We start from the raw sequence: 21,504 nt of genomic DNA, 5'->3' as shown, positions 1-21,504 counted from the left end.
TGTGTATGTGTGAGTTGGTATGTTTGTTCAGGGGGTGGGGTGAGAGGTGAAGGTCTTGAATATGGCCTGGTTTTACACCCTTTCAAAAAAAAAAGGTTTCTGTTGAATCTTTAAATCTCAATTCAATATAAATAATTTTAAATTATACTATTACAACATTTCAGAGAAAATCTTTATTTTTTATTTATTTATCTTTATTATATCTATCTCTCATCTATATGTACTATATGAACTTAATTAATTAAAATGGATTAGTAATAAAAAAAAGAAAGAATTTAAGTAGAAGAAATAATGTTTTTTTCTAATTCTGTAAGAACAGGGTGATATAACTAAATAAACACTCATATCTTGTAATGCTTAAATGATATAAAAGATCTAGGATACAAAAAAAGCTTAAATTCTCTTAGCTAAAGTCTCTGGAGTTCAACACTGGTTTCATGGTGAATCCAGCCAAAATATCCCCCAGGTTATCATTTTTAAGAATGTGTGTTAATAACAAATAGAAACGTGTACAGTTTGCCTGACTTAATGAGACCCTATATTATACATATAATAATAAACCCAAAACAACCATGCACTAACAACCATGTTGTTTTTCACTAAATCAATAAACTCTGTGCTGGGTTATGTTGTTTGAGATAGTGAATTACCTTTCTTTAACTACATTGCTTCTACAGTATCGTTTCCACTAGACTGTACTGTTAAATGTAATCCTTCCAGAAACCAAACCATATTCATAAAAACACCCCACTCCCACTTTTTCTATAAGTTTATTTATAGCCAAGCACTAGATTTGAACAAAAGCCATTTCCAAATCTGACAGGACAGGAAAGCTCCTAAGGATAAATATGAATCACCCATGCCAAACATTGCGAAAAAGAAAGCAAAAGATTTGACAATGTTGGAGATTACAGGAAAATAAACCATCCAGCCCTGCGTAACACACGGCAGTTTTTATGATACAGTATCATAATACTAAACCCAAGACCCTGGCTTTGAGTAACCTTGTGTGAGGTTTACATTTCGGGAGATGACAGTAGGGATTAAGTGTAATCTTAAGATTAAACTCCAGAAGTTTATCATGGCTTGCCCTGATTGCTCCTGCAAACAAACAGGATTTTATCTGACTCTCCAAGGCCCAGTCCAAAAATAGCATTTAGATAACTTTAATTTGAAGAAAGATTTGCTTCATTATCCACAGACGAATTAGGAAGTTTCTGGGATATTGGATCTTGTGATGTTTTATTTTTACCCTCTAGTTTGTTTTAATTGGTATATAAATATAAATAGAACAGAGTAGGATTCTTTTGATCGAGATTTGTTGATTTGTTTTGGAACACAGACAAGAACCTGAGAGAATGAGTCGAGAGAGTCATAGAGCTGCTTCAGGACTTGTTTAAAAAAACAGTTTCCACCAGTTTAACTTTAAGATAACCCTTTTGTGCCACTTACCTTAAAGTCAAAGCTGCACAGACTGACGGCATCATCTTCTTTCTCTCTGCGCTTGCGTTTCTGTGGAGAAGAAACAGCTTGTTATTATTCAATAAAAAAGACCTATATATATATATATATATATATATATATATATATATATATATATATATATATATATATATATATATATATGACATGAAAGCAAAATATTCTCACTATTAGACAAACAAGGGCAATGGTTCTCAAACGGTAGGACGTATATTACTACTGGTTGTTTCCAAAGCATCCCAAGAAAATGTACTGCATGAATATAAATAATATTTACATTTCTGAAATCTGTGGTTTTAACGTGTAATTTTTATAACTTTAGATATGTTTTGTGCTTCACCATGATACCTACAGTTAAAATATAAAGATTAACAGTTTCACAGGCCCTACTATTGAGCCCTGTGGAACTCTACAATTCTCAGTTTCTGCATTAGGATTAACTGTTGAGTGATTAACGTAGGAGTCAAGGAGATACCATGTAGACACTGTATTTTAATGCATCGCCTCACTGGCTAGGGGGGGGGGGGTCTATGTATTTATGTCTATAGTATTTATGTCTATAGTCATGATCAGTACAGTAATGGCGGCACCTAGAGATGTAGCTAATGCTATGGGTTGTAAACAGTGTTTTTTGTGCTTATTGTGCACTTTTAAAGTTATTAATTCTTCATTTTAAATGTCAGAGCTCTCTAGATTCTACCAATGAGGTGTGGAGCTACTCTGAGCCTGAATAACAGTGTAAAAAGTGATTTATCTGGAGATGAAAGTGGATGCCCCCAAAGCCCCCGTTGTAAAGAGTGCTGGGCCAAAAAAAAAAAAAAAAAAAAAAAAAAAAAAACACAAAATGACTTGATCTCAGAAAGCTGTGGGAAAGCGGAGGTGGGCTATTCAACAAAGGTAAGTACTCTTTATCATGTTTTACTAAACCAAAAGTCAGTTTTATACTGGAGTTCTCATTTAAGCTTCCCATAATGTCTCAGGAGGCATACTGCATTGACCATAAACAGTCATCAATAATTTGTAAATTAAATAATCTTGAATAATAAAATAAGCAGGCGGAACCCACACAGTAGCCGCAGTAGGTCATACTTTAAAGTTTTTATTTGATCACACTTTTTACAGGGTTCTAAAGCTTAAGAACCACTAACTTAAAAGTTCATGCTTTTCTTCAAAGCACTTCTCTAATATACACTTTGTGGATTTGTAAATCAAGTTGGTTGCGAGAAAAAAACAAGCTTGAATACAGTTGCTTCTTAAACTCTCTCTTATTCATTTGCTTCCTGCTGCTTCAGACTGCGTGGCCTGAAGGCAGGGTGTCTGCTGAAAGCACACATAGCTGAGGTTTACAATAGCCCCCAAGGAGGTCCCATCAAAATCAGGAAGAACATCATTACCCCTCCAAAAGATTTTAGCATCCAAGTGTGTGAATGTTCAAGTGTGTGCACGTGTCAAGGCTCTGCAGGTGGAAAACGTAACCTGCAGTGTGTGTGTGAGAAAGAAAGTGTGTGTTCTGGTTCACTACAGGAAGTCACTCCACAAAACTAAAAACACAAGACCTGCCGGGATGTTTTAAGTGGAAGTCCAATTAGAGCTCTATAAGCTTGCAAAACAGACAGAAGCTCATCCTAAACTTCTGAAGACACACAAAAGGGGGTAAAAGGGCCTCATAACACTACATTTGCCAAAGCCTAAAGCATTAAGCAGTCCATTTGTGAGAAGGTTATTAACAGAACGCCATGTGTGGGGTAGAAAACAGAGGCAGCTGAGGTAGATGGCAGCTGGGGGAATGCAACAGAACTGCACACACACAGATATGATTGTGTAAGCTTTCAGATAGTGGAAATAGGTAAGTCAAGACAATCACATTTTTCCTTCAAACATTTAAGACCAAAATTACCGTATGGTAAATACCACCCTGTGGGACCAGATAAGATCAGATAGAAGTCATTCACTGAGCTTCACTGAACAACTTCCACTGAACAACCCTGTTTCACAAATAGAAAGCTTTTTGTACACTATATCTGGTTTTTAATCCACAAGTTTAACTCATACAATCATGCAAGAGTTAAGTTTTAATGTGAATAAATTCCATTTTCCACCATGTATATTTTAAGCTATACTACTGGTGTAAACTGCAGCTTTAAATAGCATTTCTACAGTCCCAGAAAAGCTATAAACAATTCAACTGTGCATGCAATATTTGATGATACACATTAAGGTAAAACTTTAAACATAAAGAGAGTATACAAGAGCAATTTGCAGATTACATAATTGGCCCATTCTGTGTCTTTGGTAGTCATTAGGGAAACTTAGCCTTACATTGACTACTGTTGTGTTAATGTATTACCGTTAAAGCAGCAGCCCTCTTCTCAGTGAAACTGTAGTACAATTTGGGAGATGGGTTGGTTTCTGCCAAAAGCAGATGTTTACCTGTTGGCAGCCACTGGTAGAAATAATGGGAGATCAAAGTGATTGAACTGATTGAACTTCTAATACCTTAACAAAATAAGTATTAATTTCTGGATATAGATAATAAACCAATAATATAATTGGAGCAAAAATCATAAACAATGTTAACTATTAGGCATATTTTTTAATCATTTAAATTATATTAAACTGATTGTTAGGTAGTAATTAATTTGATTCCAATCCTTAGGTCTCGCTAACGTCTCCTAAAAACAAATAACGGGCCTAATTTAACACATTTAAATATAAAAACCTTTGCTTAGGCTGAGCCTGTGAACAGGTTGTGTTCATGGAAAAGGACAGAGCCACTCCCTCTTTCAGGGGCTGTTCATTGTTGTTGTCAGCTGGACTCAAATGGAAAGCACAATAACAGCGTTGACTGCTCTGCTGTCTGAATACACAACATGCCTGATAGGCACTTTCACAGGAACGGCTGCACAGAGAAGATAGTTCTAAAACTTTTCCCAAGGCAGATGAATCCAGTGTTTGCTTAAATCTTAACTTTCCACATCATTGAACATGATAGGAAACTGGCACATCAGCAGCTGGCAGTACCAAGCACAACAGAAATATTTAGACTCTCTGGGGATGCAAGTCTAATAAAAAGGTAATTTATCCAAATTTTCCATGCCTTACTTAGAGAACAAGATACAGGAATAATCCAGTCTGGCAAGTCATCACTATTCCTCACTGCTTACATGATTCCCAAGCAAGAATCAGTGCTAAATATTACAGATATAACAGAAATCAAGTTTACTACTTCCACAGAAGTAATTCTCAAACATACACTGAATATTCACTAACTAAAACTGTGTCACCAAAACAGCTTTGAGAAAAAAAAGGGGATGTGCAGGATTCCTAGCCTAGACATATACTTCTCTAATAACTGGCTGTCATGACTGTAATTGTTTACATATAGGCTTCCAGATTTGCCACAGTGGCAGGAAAATACCATACAGATGAAGATAAGTTTTCCTATACAGTGCTGGAAAACTTTAAGAACCCACTTTAGTTTCTGAATCAGTTTCTTTGGTTTTACTATTTAAAGGTCCAAGTTTAAGTAAAATTAACAGTGTTGTTTGATTCTATAAACTACGGACAACATTTCTCCCAAATTTCAAATAAAAATATTGTCATTTAGATAATTTATTTGCTGAAAATGAGAAATAGCTAAAATAACAAAAAGGATGCAGAACTTTCAGTACTCAATTTATGCAAAGAAAACAAGTTCAGTTTCATAAAGTTTTAAGAGTTCAGAAATCAATAATTGGTGGAATAACCCTGGTTTTTAATCACAGTTTTCATGCATCTTGGCATGTTCTCCTCCACCAGTCTTACACACTGCTTTTGGATAACTTTATGCCACTCCTGGTGCAAAAATTCAAGGAGTTCAGTTTCGTCCTCTTGATTATATTCCAGAGGTTTTCAATTAGGTAAAATAAAAAAAAAAAACTCAATTTTTAAGTGGTTGCTTATTTTTTTCCCCAGAGCTGTATAAAAATGACCATACCTTAATATCATGCCTGGAAGCATACCAATCATCGGAATACAAACATTGCAATTAAAGGAGTAGCATGAACTTTGAAACCCTGAAATACTTACATAGTTACACAAATAACTTAAATTAAAAATGTATTTATAGCTATTATACCATATGTGTTTATCTATAGTGCTACAAATAAATATAAATATTTAAACATTTTACTCTGTTATTAGCATAGCGCATCATACTGTATATTGCCATTACTCAAACATCATATCTCCATGCCCTACAGCTAACTGAGAGCATGGCACCTTGCGTATGTGTTGGATATACCTGAGAGTCATCATGCATACACAAACGCGTCATTTACGACAAGCATACTTCTGTCCTGAAGGTGTTCCGTGGTACCAGGCAATAGAAGCAGCAGTAGTGAGGTGTGGCCTTCATGAACTTGACTTGTTTGTCTAGCACATCCCACAAATGCTCAAACAGATTGAGATCTGGGGAATTTAAAGGCCATAACAGATGCACACCAGAATCACTCAACTGGTCAAGACTAGTCATTTCTAACATGCTTTGATCCAGGTGTCTAGACATTACAAATTGGTGTGACCAAAGTCACTTTTTCTTAGTTACCAATTTTACTGCTTACAACACATCAACTTCAAGAACTGACTGCTCACTTTGCAGGAGCCATTGTAATGTTAACGATAATGTTACTTACTTCACCATTAGAGGTTTTATATACTTTTTGTCTAATTGGTCTATAATTAGTTATACAAATTCATTGAATTCCCTGTTAGGCAAATGGAGTTTAAGTATGAACTGTCAGAAATATGATTTGAAAACTAAGAAACTAAGTGTTTTTGTTAGACTCAGTAACAGTAAATCCTCTTGTAATTACCCTCATACCTAAGACTTAGGTTTCATGTGTAGTTTGGCGCAAGTAGGGAAACCCAACACAATCCCAGTGTAACAGATGTCCGAGCACCATCTTTTGTCCAGACCATCTATGGGAACTTATCGAATGCATTCGGAACACCCCAGGCTCCTCAAAGTGCCTTAACTCAGGCTATGGAAAGGCTCCCACATCAAAGACTCTTCCCTTATTCACCTTTAAAAAGGTTGGCACAGAAATATAAAAGGGGGGTAATGAAGCTCCAATTGAACCTTAATGAGGCCCATGTGTCCAACTGATGAGCTAATACGTACATACATTCAGGAGAGAGGGGAAAAAAATACCCCTCCATATCAAAGCATTAGTCTGGCACAGGATAAAGCAATCTCGTTTTTGCTTCCTCTCCCTCTATCCCTCTCTCTCACTCTCCTCAGATGAATGATGGATAGAGTTTCACTTGGCCTTCATAAACTGTGGAATGCTCCAGGCAGTTTTATTCCCTTTCTAATCTTCCCTCCTGCTCTGTTCTCAATCAGAAAGCAGTTTATATTTTCTTCAAACCACACTTAACAGATCCAGAGGGAATGAGAGCTATGTTAATTCTATTATAGTGGGTAGAGTCAGAGAAAGGCAGTTTTAAAGCATCAGAGATTCGGTTGTTTATCTGTGCCGGCTGGGGAAAAGTCACGCAATGGCATCAGAGCTCCAATGAAAGGATTATGCTGGTCTGCTGACGTCATCATTCTGGGACAGAAGCATTGTCCGAGGTGAACCTAAACCTGACAGGGAGGCCTTGTAAAAACAAACAGGCAAGTCTAGGATCTTGTATCAATTGCTGCTATCTTTAGTCCATTTCATTGACTTATCCTTCCTGTTAATATTAGCTCTGACGTAAGCCGACATGGCACCAGGCACACATATTATACAGGCAGTTACATATTATAAATAAACATGCATACAAGTGGCAATCAGGCTAGGCAAACCCTGTGTTGCCAGATAGTGATTGTTCTGTCATACAGGTGTCTCTGGCATTTCAGCAATGGGAAGGTAGGGTCCAAATACATAGCATTCTTATTAGACGTCTTTGGTGAATCATATCAACATATTTGTTGATGTGTTTACGTAATGTTGTGGTTAAGGGGAAAAAATGTGTTCAACAGGAAATTTACTTTAAAATTATTTTTAATATTTTACTTGGAGCTGGGCCATATGGTGATATTTTATTTTATCGTAAGAAATGTTCTTCTTGTATCTAAAATATTATTTAATGAATATGGCAGGGATATCACCAGTCCTCAAAAAAAAAAAAAAAAAAAAAAGTGACTGACATTTCATTACAGACAGTAAAATTGGATGATCTGTATGTAAAAAAAAAAACTGTGATAAACACTGATATATAATAATATATCATAATATTTTTATGTAATCACCCAGTTCTGTCAGTGTTTGATTATATACAACACAGGCAGTGGATTCTATACTGTTCACATCGGCCGTTGGACTAAAAACCTATTTAAGAAATATGTTGCGATATCAATTTTGCTTTAATTTTACTTCACTATTCAGCATTGAGGCATTGAGTCTAAAAACAGCTACAAGCTGTGTGCAGAAACACTTTTAAAAGTTTAATCTCCACAACGGAAACTCTCTGTTCTCTTTTCACCACTAACTTGCAGTTTATTCTTTCTGAGAAGAGACTACTGGAACAGTTTCACAATCACATCATGCTCCCTTTATAGTGTACTATGTAAAAAGATAAAATACACATTAAAACAGTAAAAGCAGTTGACTAACCGATATATAATTTAAGATAAGACATTAGATCAGACAGATCATGTACTGTTTGGGTAGAGATGCTGCACTTTCACAAGCTTATTTATACCAAGCAATAATAATAAAAAAAGAATACTACATTGATACTCAAATACTTTAAATGATTCCAAACCAAAAGCAGACACTCCCAAACACAGACAAAGGAATTCAGACTGTGACTTAAGTAAAGGAAATAGGAAGGACACTATGGAAACGACAGAGAAACAAAACAAAGGAGTAAAACATTATATCAGCACTAAAGCTAATGGACTAGCAGATGAGGGCTGAAGTGAGAATGAACAGAGCAGCGCTGTCACTTGTGCTTGTGACAAAGGTGAGGCCACAGGACAGGAAGAGCACTCTGAGCTTCCATAACACACTCCCTATGCGGGGCCACACTGAAACATTATGGGATATTGTTTGCATCACATGAAGAGGAGGAGTGGTCTGAGAAGTACAGTACAGTTTGTACCGAACTCTCTGAACCAACCAGAGGGCAGCTCTTGTGTTTGATCTAGATATGGAACTATTTTCCATACAATCTGGGATAACTTTCAAAACACATGATTGACAGACACGTCTCCTACCACTGTTTTTAAACCACAATGATGCATTTGAGTGAATTATATTACTGTATGTAAGCAAGAACCTGGTAAGAAATGTATTATAGCTAATGTTATCTGTCTTTGCTGTGCTGTTGGTGGTTAGCCTTTTAGCTAACAGGATCTGTCTGTGTTGTGCTGTTAATGGCTAGTCTGTTCGCTAACGTTACTATTATGCTGCTAGCAGTTAACTAATATTATTTGTCTGTGTTGTGCTGTTAGCGATAAGTCTGTTACGTAAACTCAGTCTGTGTTATCGGTCTGTAACCGTTAGCACTTAGCCTGTTAGCTAATGCTATCGTCCGTGGTGTGGTGTTAGCAGTTAGTCTGTTAGCTAACATCAACCAACGCTAGCTAACTAAGACTTGACTCTGTTTTTTTTTTATATCAGTACTTAGGTTAGTTAAAAACAGATGTACAGGGCTGTCTGTAACTCTGTGTATTTGTACTAGAGGTTAGCTTATCAAGTGAGCTTCAGAATCCACCACCACCACAGGTAAAAAAGATAATTTAAAGCTCCACTAGGTAGGATTGAGATTTTGTGCTCGTGGGCTCCCTCTACAGTTGTAGTGTATAATAAATGTTTCAGGCGGATTAGTTTCTCTTTTTCGTTTTCTGGCTTTCACAGACATATTCGGTCTCTTTCCAGCTTCTGCCAGAGTGTCTGTATGCTAGTCTGTAAAGCCAGGCAGACACTGTGCGATTTTAGCCTGATTTTAAGCCCGATCTGGTCGGATGCGACTGAATTTCATGATCGGGCCGAATTTTAGCTTGATCGTGCGTCGTTTGTCGTGCAGTGTGAGAGGGGAAGCGATGTCCGATTAATTGCCCATACGAGCTGCGAATGAGCAGTCGGAATGCGACCAGGGATTTCTGACATGCCAGAAATTTTGGTCGCTTGTCTCACAGTGTGAGCTGTTTTGCGGGCAGATTTCTTAACGTCACGACCCGTTTTCCCAAAAATCTGCACAGTAACTATACATTATTATTAGTCATATTTATTTCTGTCAGTTATAAGGATTTATATTTATGTTCGGTACACAGACTTATAGCTTAATATAGCAGACACAGGCATTCTGCTGTTTAAGAATTTCAACAGATGCTTATTCTCAGTCAATAGCTGGAGTTTTTGAAAAGAAAAATTAAAAAAGAAAATAACTTTGACAAACATAAATTTATTTTATTTCACTTTGCTATTATATCTGAAAAATAAAGCACATTGTCAGCATCTGGTGCTGCCCGTCAATTATATAAAACTTAAAACATGCACAGAAATATAAAGTTATATTTTATAATTCGTTTCTTTTCACCAGGACAAATTTATTACAATTATAAATATATTAATTTATTAATTAAAATCTCGTCCAGTGCTCCAGAATATTAGCCACGCAAAGCCAGCTTAACGCAGCGCGTGGCATTGCGTGCGGCATTGCACGCAGAATAACCTCTGTCTTCTAAAATAAACGTTTTAATAAATAAGGTCGGAGAAGTGTAGTAAAATTAATGCTATTATACTTACTAAAGCTTATAAATGTACTGATAATTTATCAAGATAAATCAGACAAAATGCGCTGCGCCTCTCTCTCGCTCTCTTTCGCAGCACGGAGCTGAATTCAGCGCGAGGCTACAGAAAATATAAAACTCAGTTCAGTTGAATAAAAATAAGTAAGGACCTGTAAGTAAATATTGTCAAATATAAAGAATAGTTTCAGGTTTTGGTGAGCTGTTTTCATGATTTGAAACTGAAACTAACTGAAACTTTGATTATTCTGCAGAAAGTCTGGGTTATTTTAAACGAATTTTTAATAAGTTTATATTTTATATTTTTTGTTTATTCATTTTAATTATTTTTCTTCTTTTATTAATCAAATCATTAAATATATATCTTCATAAGATATAATTTTTTTACCTTTTATGTCAATTTTTATGATCTTTTTAAAAGGTCCTATTTTTCCTTTTTTACGTATATATTTTATTCATCTATAATAAATGTCAGTTTTTATTTCTATTTTTTATATATTTTTTTAATCCCTTTTAAACTGTTAATGCTCAGCGGCACTGTAAATGAGGGTCCCTATCTAGTGTGAATAATCGATTGCTTGTTAAATATTCAGTGTTGCAAAACCAGTTTTTACATAAACAATAAACAGAATAAAAGCGTTGGTTGCGGCCGCCTCAGAAAACTTACTGAGTCTGGTTTGAGCTCAGAGAAGCGCCGGCACAGACACAAGAGCACCGCTATTCGTCCTATTACACCTCAATGGAGTGCTGCAGTGAGTTTCAAGCTGTAATTTTACTTCTATAAAAAGATCAAAAATCAAGGAAATCCTACCTAGTGCTGCTTTAAATTTTCTCTAAATCCATTCGCTCTATCATTGTCATTTAAATGTTTGATTACAAGTCAGAATGTTAGCAATCATGCTAGCTAGGTATACCACAGTAATGTTTTAACTTGGTATGAAAAAAGTGGATATCACACAGCCCTACTTTCAAATATGTCGTTAAAATCAGATACATAGCAGCAATGCTATTCAGTCTGACTTTTATATCCAACTCAATATTTGTCATAAATGCACACAGAAAAAATTGAGAAAACGAACAACAATGGTGAGGGATGTTTTCAGGGATGGGATAGTGATTTTTTTGTATTTGGGGTCATGTCTGTTTAAAAAAATTAGGAGGCACATATTGCAACCTGTCTATGTTTGGAAAAATTCCAAAATAATGACCAAACAATGCCACAGATGGATGTGAAGCAATGCCCTTTCGTGCTAAAACATCAGTTTATAAGCATGAACTGTTCTGATAAATAAGTTATAAGTCAAATATAGACTCACTTTACCTGCTGTGAAAAAAGCTGTGTAGAGGTGTAATAATGACAGAGTACTTACCAAACTGAAATCCCACTGAGGACCAGGCGTCAGAAAGGTGAAGGAACTTCCTCTTCTTAAAGGAGGCCTACGCAAAGAGGAAAAGAAATAAAGGAGAGTCATGAAACATCAATCATTAACCCATAAAACATTTAATTAAATTACATTTGGCACATAACCAAGTCACATTGTCAGCTCAGGCAAAACAAAATGAATCACGATTCAAAGGTTATAAAACCACATTATTACAGTTTTATCTGTGCTCTCCCACACATTCACCAGCCATAACCACAGAAAAAAACAGCCCAAGAAACAGGAAATTGTGTGTGTGAAGTACAGCGACACATTCCTCCACCAAACAAAACCCAACCCTAACAAACCTTAATACTACTACTTTCAACACACATCAGGAACAAGTACTTAAGAAGAAAGTGAAGACTTTAGGCTGCACCAGACAAACACGTCCACAATCTTACAATACATACCACACCCCGAGCCTGGTGTAGCACTGCTTCCTGGGATGCTGCATCTTCAGCTGTAAAGTATGAAGCCAGCCAACCAGGAAAAAAACAGAGTTGTCAACCGTGGGCTCTCACACCAGGGTCTTAACTCTTCTCTCTCGTTTACCCTCTATATCCATAACAACATTCAGGGGAACTGAAGCACTGCCTCTCTTCTCTTCCTAGCTGCCCCCTCTCTCTCTGTCTGTTTTCAGCGGCCCACAAAAGCCCTACACCTCTCTCTCTTTATTTTGGGGCCCGGTGACAGCTGGGCCTGTGAGGTCATGTTTGCACAGATAACACCAGTTCTTTTTCAGACGCACAGGTGAGGCCCCCCCACCAAACACACTGACATATTCTCGCATTCATCAGCTTATCTGCCGCCTAAAAACCTGACCAGAGATTAGCACACCACTCAAAGTCCACCCAATCTGAGTGGATCAAGGAAAAGAACACAGTGGCAGAAACTCATTTTTTACTTAGGTTCTGTCAAGAGACAGAAATTATCGGTCTCAGCCATCTACCTATACATACAATGGCAGACTGATACTAAAGAGTGGTGATAAAATTATAAAAATATAAACACCTTAAAAACGATTTCAATAATAATAATAATAATAATAATAAGTACATGGGAAAAACATTTTATTTAGGGATACACTGAATGGCCTGAGCAATAGGGCAAAAAAAAAAAACTCTTTTCTATGCTGTTATTTAAAATAATAAAATTAAATTAAATCATACACACCCTCGCAGTTAAAATGCATCAGTAGTGACTTATCCTTAAGAACATTTAGAATACTTTCCCCACAATATTTTGGTCATCCAATTCAACAGGACAAATCACATTCTTTGTTATGAAATGTAAAGGTTGTATCAGTGTTCTTTAAGCACTGATGGTATCTTTTGTTATGCTTATAAAATATTAATTTTATATTGCCCACCCCTACACTATATATACCAAAAAGATTTGTCTAAAAGTGGCAAAAAAACTGCCCTTTTCCTACCAAAAGAGTGAAAAACAGAATAATAAATACCGAACAACAAAGTTTTAACACGCTAAAATTGGCAGCTACATTTCCTTTTCTTTGGTTTTGGCCAAAATGTTTCAGTATATCTCCATTTTTAAATCACACAGAGTGAATAATGCTATATACTTTAAAAATAAGGAGGTACAACAAAGGATTCCTCCACTAGGACATATATGAAAGAATCATTGTTGTAAAGGGATTCATATGTATAAAAAAAAAAAAAAATTGTTACATGTTTAAACGAATCAGAGTAAAGGTTCTTTATGAATTTAAAGGTTGCATGCATATCGTCAACAAGTCTTTTTGGAGCATTTTTAATAATCCATTAAATCATGAAATTCGAATGCAAAGTAAAAAAACAACGACAAAAGCCAAACTACAAGGTTTCTGCGTGAGAGATGCTATACCATTTCATAGTCACATGGATTTCCGGGACCCTGGAAAAACATTGAGGTGATTTCATGCTAGCTTGGGTGCGTGTGACCTTATGGTGCTCCCTTTGCATGCTGAGCTGTAGAGGAGCGCATGACACATGACTATATAAAACTGTTTAAGGCACCATAGCTTTTCAGAGAAATAGCATTTGTATCCATTCAGCTGATCTAGCCCTTCCTTCCTCTTAAAATATATCATGCTTATCCAGCTGTTAATATAACACTTAGGGTCTTCAGAAGGAGGTTTGTGCAGAAACAGAGTGTGTTGCAGTGGGTGCAAACCTTCTAAGCCGTGAGGAACCAAAAGACGGTTGGTTCGAATGCTCATCCATGCAGAGAGCACTGAGGAGGAATGATAAGGAAGACAGAATCGATTCAATTACAAGTCCCAATTCAATGGTTTTGTTCAGATATTAAAGAGATTTTCAGAGGACTAAAATGTTACTAATTGTACAAGGTAGAGATGGACTGATCCGTGTACCAATTCGCCGATACCAATCAAGGGTGGGGCCAGATGTCATATTAATGCCACATAGACGGAAGGCAAACTTAATGCGTGTTGGCTATATTAATAACCTAAGTTATTATTTTAATAATAACAACAATATAAAACTGTAGCTTAGCTTGAGCTGAGAGGCTGTGAATCCCCCGTACAGAACTGCACTGTGAAGATTAACAGAAAATCTATGTTAATCCAGCACTAAACTTTTTGAACGTGATTACTTTAGCTTTCTGACAGTGTTTGGTGTCTGACGCGTGATTAGTGGCGTTTGTTAGCTCTGCTACTCACTGAATAATTTTAAAAGATGCGCTGTTGAGAGAGGTATTATCCGGACATTAGCCCTACACATATGGATAGCAGAAATGGCAAAATAATTTATTGGTGTGACCAAGCTGAGCTGAGTCAAGCAGGAAAGTTTGCTTGGCATCTATATGGCATTAATGTGGCATCTGGCCATGGCCAAAACTGGTATCAACGATTGGAAAATTAAACTGCAAGATCTGAAATCTAAAAGACGAAATCGTCCACAAGAACACGGATCGATCCATCTCTAAAACATAATCTACTACACTTACCTAAAAGCTGCACTTAAACACACTGTGGCAGATCAGGACCTACATGGAGTGATTTCAATATATTTAAACTGTAGAAGTAGCAGTGGCTCCACAAAAAAAAAAAAAAAAAAAATACTATAAAGCCATAAATGTGAAAATTTAAAATATTGGCAGACTAATTAAAAGAAATAGCAGAAACGAAGAAAAATTATGATTAACAGATACCAATTGTAATTCTTCTCGACCAAGAATTACAGGCAGGGCCTGTAGAATCTCATGGAGCGGGTCAGAATTGAAAATGAAAATGAAAAATCCATGGAACTTGATTGCCAGTTCTAAGCAAAAACTGGTTTTACAATAAACCACAAGGTATATACAGTATATTATTGCCCAACACATAAAATATCTAATTACTGAAATACATTTAATACTGGAAAACAATGTGATTCAGAGGAATCATAAGCTGAGTCTGTGTATGACGAAAGAAAGGCATTATGAAAAAGGTGGAGACTCTTTCCATCGAACAATTAAACATTGCAAAGTGATGAATGCATGTGCAAAAAGAAACACACTGAAGAATATTTAAGGTTTTAGGTTTTACTGTGTGTTATGACGTTAAACAGGTTGAACATGATGACCATTTACTGGTTCCTTCAGCAAACCCACTAGTAAAGGCAAGGCTGTGGGTGGTCTGCCAAAATAGAAAGTCTCAAATCTTCTCTCACACACAATCAGGGCTGAACCTTGTTTTTTTTACTTCTTTCTTTATTTCTTTTTAAGGAAAAGATGTGATCATCGAAAGCAAACAAGGCCAGGTAAAATGTAGGGATCATATCACAATAGAATAAATGTACCACAAGATGTTAACAGATGCCTGTGAAAGAGAATCTGATACAGGTGAGAGAAAAAGAAAGACTGGAGAATAATGGCCTTAAGGCAGGTAGGAATTTTGACATGAACAGCATTCTGAGGTCTGATCAAAGAAAACACTGGATGAGCGCAAACTGCTCGTGGGTGAAGGTGTGGGCGGTGGCTAGGACTAAAGCTTATGAGAAAACACTGCAGTCTTCTCAGGAAGCTTTACAATGCGCTGGGGCTGGTATGATCGGCATGGTCCCTGTAAGTATTCCAGGACACACACACTCACATTCAGGTGTTTACAATAGATCCCACTTGCCCACAACCACGTAACAGCCAAGGGACACATCCAACACACTCCAGAGTTACAGATGACAAAAGAATCCAAAGAGCATGAAGTGTGAACCATGCTCATTAAAAAAAACCTGTGTGACGAAGTTTACTGCCAACCATACCTCTATTTTGCATTCTCCATTAAAATGAACGCCCTCAGAGAAATAGTATGATGAAAGAATCAAAGTGTGGAAACGTTTCCTGTAGAAGATACCAATAAGGTATAAGTTTGACATCACTGTCTATGAACCACCCGAGGGGTTGCAATTACACCATGTATGTTTAAAGACAACAGAAGAGCATTTATTAAGTCTATAGACCTAGAACACAGGCTAGGACATTCAGTATTAGAAATATAATTAAAACACAATAAAGAAATGTACTGTCGGTAATTTAGTGTACTGTAAATATACATTATGGACAAAAGAACTGGGACAACAGTTCTTATCCTGCTGATATCCTGTCTTTTTCTAACAGATCCTGGTGCACCACTGTCCGCTGTGAGGATTTGATAGCATTCAGTAATAAAAAAAGTGTTAGTGAGGTCAGGATGTTCACCCGAACTCATCCCAAAAGTACTTACAGAACACAATCATTCCAGCTCAGTGTTGAGGGGCTTTACACCCCTCAAGCAGAGTTAAATTAGGGCTATGTTTTTGGGCAGAAACTGGCAATAAGATAGTATCAGGATACACATTTTACGATATATCGCAGTACTGTAAGTATTGTGATATACAGAGATTTTTAAAAGCAAAAATCATATTTATAAAACTGTGAGTAAAACGTAAGACTAACTCTGTATACACACAGAACAGTTGGATCTAAAGACTGATTTTAAACACTGCCATCAAACCCAGACAGGGGTTTAACTTCTTAACTCTAGGGTAATAATTTTTGTAATTAATTATTTGGAAGCTAATCAATTTACTACACTTTACTAAACAGTGTTTAAGGGGTTAAACAACACAAAATCAAATCACACTCTTCTCCCTATTTTTGCAAGTAAACCATTGAAAATTAACACTATTTTTGAGAATCTATACAGTATTGCTAAATGTATTATCACAATCCTACAATATATCAATATTCCACCTCTAAACAAACCTGTTGAAGGCAACATAGCTCTTCTGAGACACATTATTAGATTCCACTTAGCTGAGCTACCCCTTTCTCTCTCTTAAAATATGCCCATCCATCTAACACTGTAGGATTAAGATTTTGTTAACACCTGGTCACTTAAATGTGACCTGTGTCTGGATTGTATCTGATAAGATTTTACCAACTGCACTTACACTTTGTAGTTAATTGTGTTTCCGGTTGCAATAACATGTCTTACAAGGCATTTATAATCCATGCCTGGTATTAGGCATGGTGAAAATAAATGGATGTATATCTGCTTCAAAAGAGTCATATTCTATTGGCAGTACTTCTATACTGGAAAACAATATTGTATGTTTATTTCCAGATCTGTGTCAGCAATCCGGGAACCTTAAAGTACCGGTAGCTGAGAGTACACAAACCCCTTCAATCTAACAATTGATATTTATGTGAAATGTAATAATGACTAAGGATAACTGAGACTATCCCTAAATGACTAACGATAGCTAACAAAATGACCGAATAGCCTTTTCTTGTGTGCGCAAGAGCATAGTTAAAACACAAGTAGCTTCTGCTGATATCATAGACATACTAGTGGGGTAGATTACACAATACCACCATAAGGGTGTGTAGAGAGCACGTCTTGTTATGAGTGATTCCAAAGAACCTGCCATCCAGACACACACATTACAGCGGGGAAATCATTAGGAGAGCATGGAGGTGCCTTGCTGAAAAATTTACACCTTTCTAGTAATTTGAAATCAAAACTTCAGTACTGCATCCTATGTCAAATCTACACTGGAAATAACTCATTGTTTAAGAGAATGATTATTCTTCACATAATTAATGTTAAGTAAGGTAGAGAGCATGTATTCTTATAAGTGTTATACATTTTCATGCAAAATGAATCCTTATTGCAGCTAATATTCAGAGATATTGACCAGTCAACAGAGTAGGGCTGCAACTAATTATTATTTTGATAGTCGACTAATCTGATGATTATTTTTTCGATCAGTCAATGATTATTTCTGCCATGTCCCCATCTCTAAAAACGGTAGGGAGAACAGTAGAACAAGAGATTTAAAAGGCATTTAATGTCTAAATGTTGTGGAAAGTACTAATATTTAGTTATTAAATATGTAATCTGTTGTGTTTGGGCACTTTTGGAGACACAGAATAAGTGTGTAATAAGAGTGTAAACTGTGTGAGTGAGCCTTTTACCCATCTCCCATACAAATTAACAATTAGTCGACAAATTTACATAATCGACATTGTCGATCATATTGACTAACCATTGCAGCCCTACAACACAGGCATGGGATAAATCTTACCTAAAAGTAAGGGACATTTAGGGCTTTCAATTAGGGCTGCATGATATTGGAAAAAAAACATTTCTTGAAAAATATTTTGTTGTTCTATGATATACATTGCAATATAAAAAAATGAAATAGTAAATTTGTACATATATTTAATCCAATAGTAGATATTTTGCCTACATTGGATATGTCACCGTCACAGCCTTTATCTGCTCATTCATGCATCATTAAATCAAAGAAATGTATAGTTAGAACTCAAGAGGTCTGGTGAGCTAAATGAGAGCACAAAAGAATTCATGTTAAAAATCACAAGAATTATCCACTCTGACTGCACCACAATACACGTATACAAGTATTTTTTAGCATGCTCAATTCAATTACACAATCTTACACAATCTATTTGGATGCTTAAACCGTTCTAGCTCTTTACCACTGTACTGATTTAGCTGCCTACATCCCAGTTAGGTACAGATCTTTGAACCAGGTGTAACCGGTGCTGTGAGTGATGGCCCAGGCTCAAAATTCGGTCTGACCAAAAGGAAAAAAAATGTTGGTATCAGTTCAAAACAAGCAAACCAGTGTTCATTTTAAATGGTTCTATACATCACCAAAAATCATAATCAATACACATTTATAACCTCTTTTTCAGTTTTATCTGGAACTTTAACTGTTCAGACTGTAGCTCTGCTGACATTTGGGAAGTCAAAGGTTGTGTGGGGATTGGCAGGAGGTACTGAAAGCACCCAACCAACACGAAAGAGGAAACCAGCAGCTTTGCCAATGTAAACTCTTCCCTACTTATCTTAGAACTTAAGAGAACAGCTTTTCTTCATGCTATTCCTGCTCTTTCACAGGACTTACTGGAGAAATCTGGCTAAAAAGAGAAGTTACCATGTTTGGATAAGTTTTGGACATGAACTCTTGCCATATTGCCATATTACAGAGAGCATCATTACATTTGTTTCAGAAAGATTAGAGAAACATAGCAAATTCTCACTAACCATATTTCCTTTAATCAAGCTGCACTCTTTCTGTAATTTGGGAAATATTTATAAGCAAGACGGTTATGTCAGTGTGTTATCTTTACAGACAGGACCAACTTACAGCTGCCTCTGAAGCACAGGCTCATTAATGATGTATTCTAATCAGTGTGAATTGAGCTCCACCGTGTGGGGGAACAGAAGAACTACAGAACATGAAAATATCAGTATTTAAAATGAAAATCCTGTATGACTTGCAAAATGTACAGTGTTTCCGTTACAAGCACAAACTTACTTTAACATTCTAATGGCTGGTTAAGTAGCAGAGTTTAATGAGCAGATTCTTACGCTGCACTAGCTTGTAAACAAGTATGTAAAAGTGTAATCAATCACATTACAGTGTTGAGGGAATATTTACTGCTGATCACAAACAGAATATCTAACTTCCGCAATTGCATATTTACGCAATTGCACATTTACAAAAAACAGTAGTAATAGTAGTAGTAGTTTTATTACAAAAATAAAAAATGCAGTATCTTAGTGCAAATCATTAAGTGAATAAAACTGGTGATGTTGTTATAGTGGCACCTTTCATGCAGTAAGCACAGGACTTTAAGGATCTGCTGCTAACAAATTGGTGCCATATATCATGGGACAGGTTTAGAGCTCATTTAGAGGCTATGCTAAAACATAACGTTTTCTCGGCACAAGAGGTAACGTAAATACACAATACTGGGCAGGTGTTTCTAATGTTATGTCTAATCAATGTGTATACACTAACAGCTAGTGTTTTTTAAATGTAGATAATGAAGTAGCGAACTACAAAAAGTTACCATCTAACCCAACACTATATCTAGCTACCTGCTGGATAGTTTATTATTGTTAGTTAGTTAGATAGCTAACTAATTAATTGTCTCAACCAAGCTTATAAGGAAGGAAAGTCTAAATTTGTGTGCGAGAGAACAGCGAGGCCTAGACATAAACAGGCTACGGCTAGTAAGTTAGCTAGCTAAGCTAGTTAGCCAAGTTGCTAAAACAGCTGTCGAATATGGTTGATTTATGTACCAGTTAGCCAGCAGCTAAGTTACTTAGATAGCCTAGCTCATGTGTTAGCTAGTTAGCGAGCTAACTTCAAAACACAGCTAGCTACGTAACTAGAATTCTGCACATAAAGAATAAAGAAGTCATATTTTGTTAGTTAACTAAGAGGAGCCTGCTGGCTGAGCGGCTGGCTGCCCTGTCCCCTCACCGTCTCCGGTCGCTGCTCCCGGGGGACTCGGGCTCCGCGTCCGCCACAACAGACTTTCTCCGCAGACTCGCTTTCCTCTTCGGCCTCTTATTTGCAGCAGCGGGCGGCGCAGTCTGTGGCTCATCTATGTCCTCCATTGAAAATAACAGACCTAAAAATGCGGTGCGCTGTAAACAAAGCCGGAGCTGAAATGTAAACTAACCGAATTATTATAAACGGATATGGGAGTAATATTAGTGAATGAAAGCGGGGGGAAGGGAATGTATTCAAACGGACACCGAAAAGGTTTGAATATGGCGGAACCTTGAATTCTGACCAATAGGGAAGAAGATAGGGCCAGGGTTGCTACGATACGGGCTGGAATGGGCGGAGTCACGCGGGCGTCTTCTCTGTCTGCAGAGCAGCGGATTTAAAGCAGCAGTTTCAGACCAACGGTACTCTGCGCATGCGTTAACACTTGCTTCGTTTTTGTTATGCTACCTTCAAGCTGTGTCGAAAATATTTTTATATCTCGTATTTACAAGATAAGAGCACATGAACGCCACCACAAACTCGTATTTACCAGTGGGAAACACATATTTTTAGACCAGGCCGGAGTTTCCCAGTTGGGGGCGTGTCAGTAACAAGAGATAAATAAATTAATTACATTTATTTAAATTAATAAATACATTAAATAAATTGATGCAGACAGTTCGTAATGTAAACCGCTTAACACTTGCAGTTTGTTATAAGCTAACTAATAAAATCACTAGCAATACATGAAAAATAAGTGTAAAAGTCTAATATTATTTACGGTTCTAATGGGATAAAAAAAATCACTCAACTAATGCGAGTCATATTCGTCTTATGTAAGTACGAATTTTCGATGATGACTTGAAGGCAGCATATTCTGGTGAACACTTTAATAGTTTTAGGAGGTATTACGATCATTTAGGACAAAAAAAACGTTCTTTTAATGCAGGCTAATTATCACACATATTAGGCTTATGTGTCCTGACTTATCTCTCAATTACCCTTGAATTTAACTACTTACACT

The 21,504-nt window shown here is 36.6% G+C and overlaps 1 protein-coding gene across 2 annotated transcripts in view; it reads right to left on the bottom strand.

Annotated features, from left to right (window-relative positions):
- net1 (neuroepithelial cell transforming 1) overlaps positions 1–20,722 on the bottom strand; it is a 34,084-nt gene extending 13,362 nt beyond the window's left edge. Inside the window, exons 1-4 of one of the 2 annotated variants that reach the window (XM_049473301.1) lie at positions 20,469–20,545; positions 12,099–12,148; positions 11,635–11,701; positions 1,453–1,512 (exon numbers count right to left, since the gene is read on the bottom strand). In XM_049473301.1, coding sequence (XP_049329258.1) covers positions 1,453–1,512; positions 11,635–11,701; positions 12,099–12,142 — 171 coding nt within the window. In that variant the 5' untranslated portion in view covers positions 12,143–12,148; positions 20,469–20,545. Of the gene's footprint in view, positions 1–1,452; positions 1,513–11,634; positions 11,702–12,098; positions 12,149–20,468 lie in introns of both variants that reach the window. The other variant, XM_015606657.3, reaches the window with a different exon arrangement.
- Positions 20,723–21,504: the final 782 nt, after the last annotated feature.

Source organism: Astyanax mexicanus, chromosome 2 (genome assembly GCF_023375975.1).
Source record: "Astyanax mexicanus isolate ESR-SI-001 chromosome 2, AstMex3_surface, whole genome shotgun sequence".
Taxonomy (NCBI): Eukaryota; Metazoa; Chordata; class Actinopteri; order Characiformes; family Acestrorhamphidae; genus Astyanax; species Astyanax mexicanus.
This window is presented reverse-complemented; position numbering and strand designations above follow the sequence as displayed.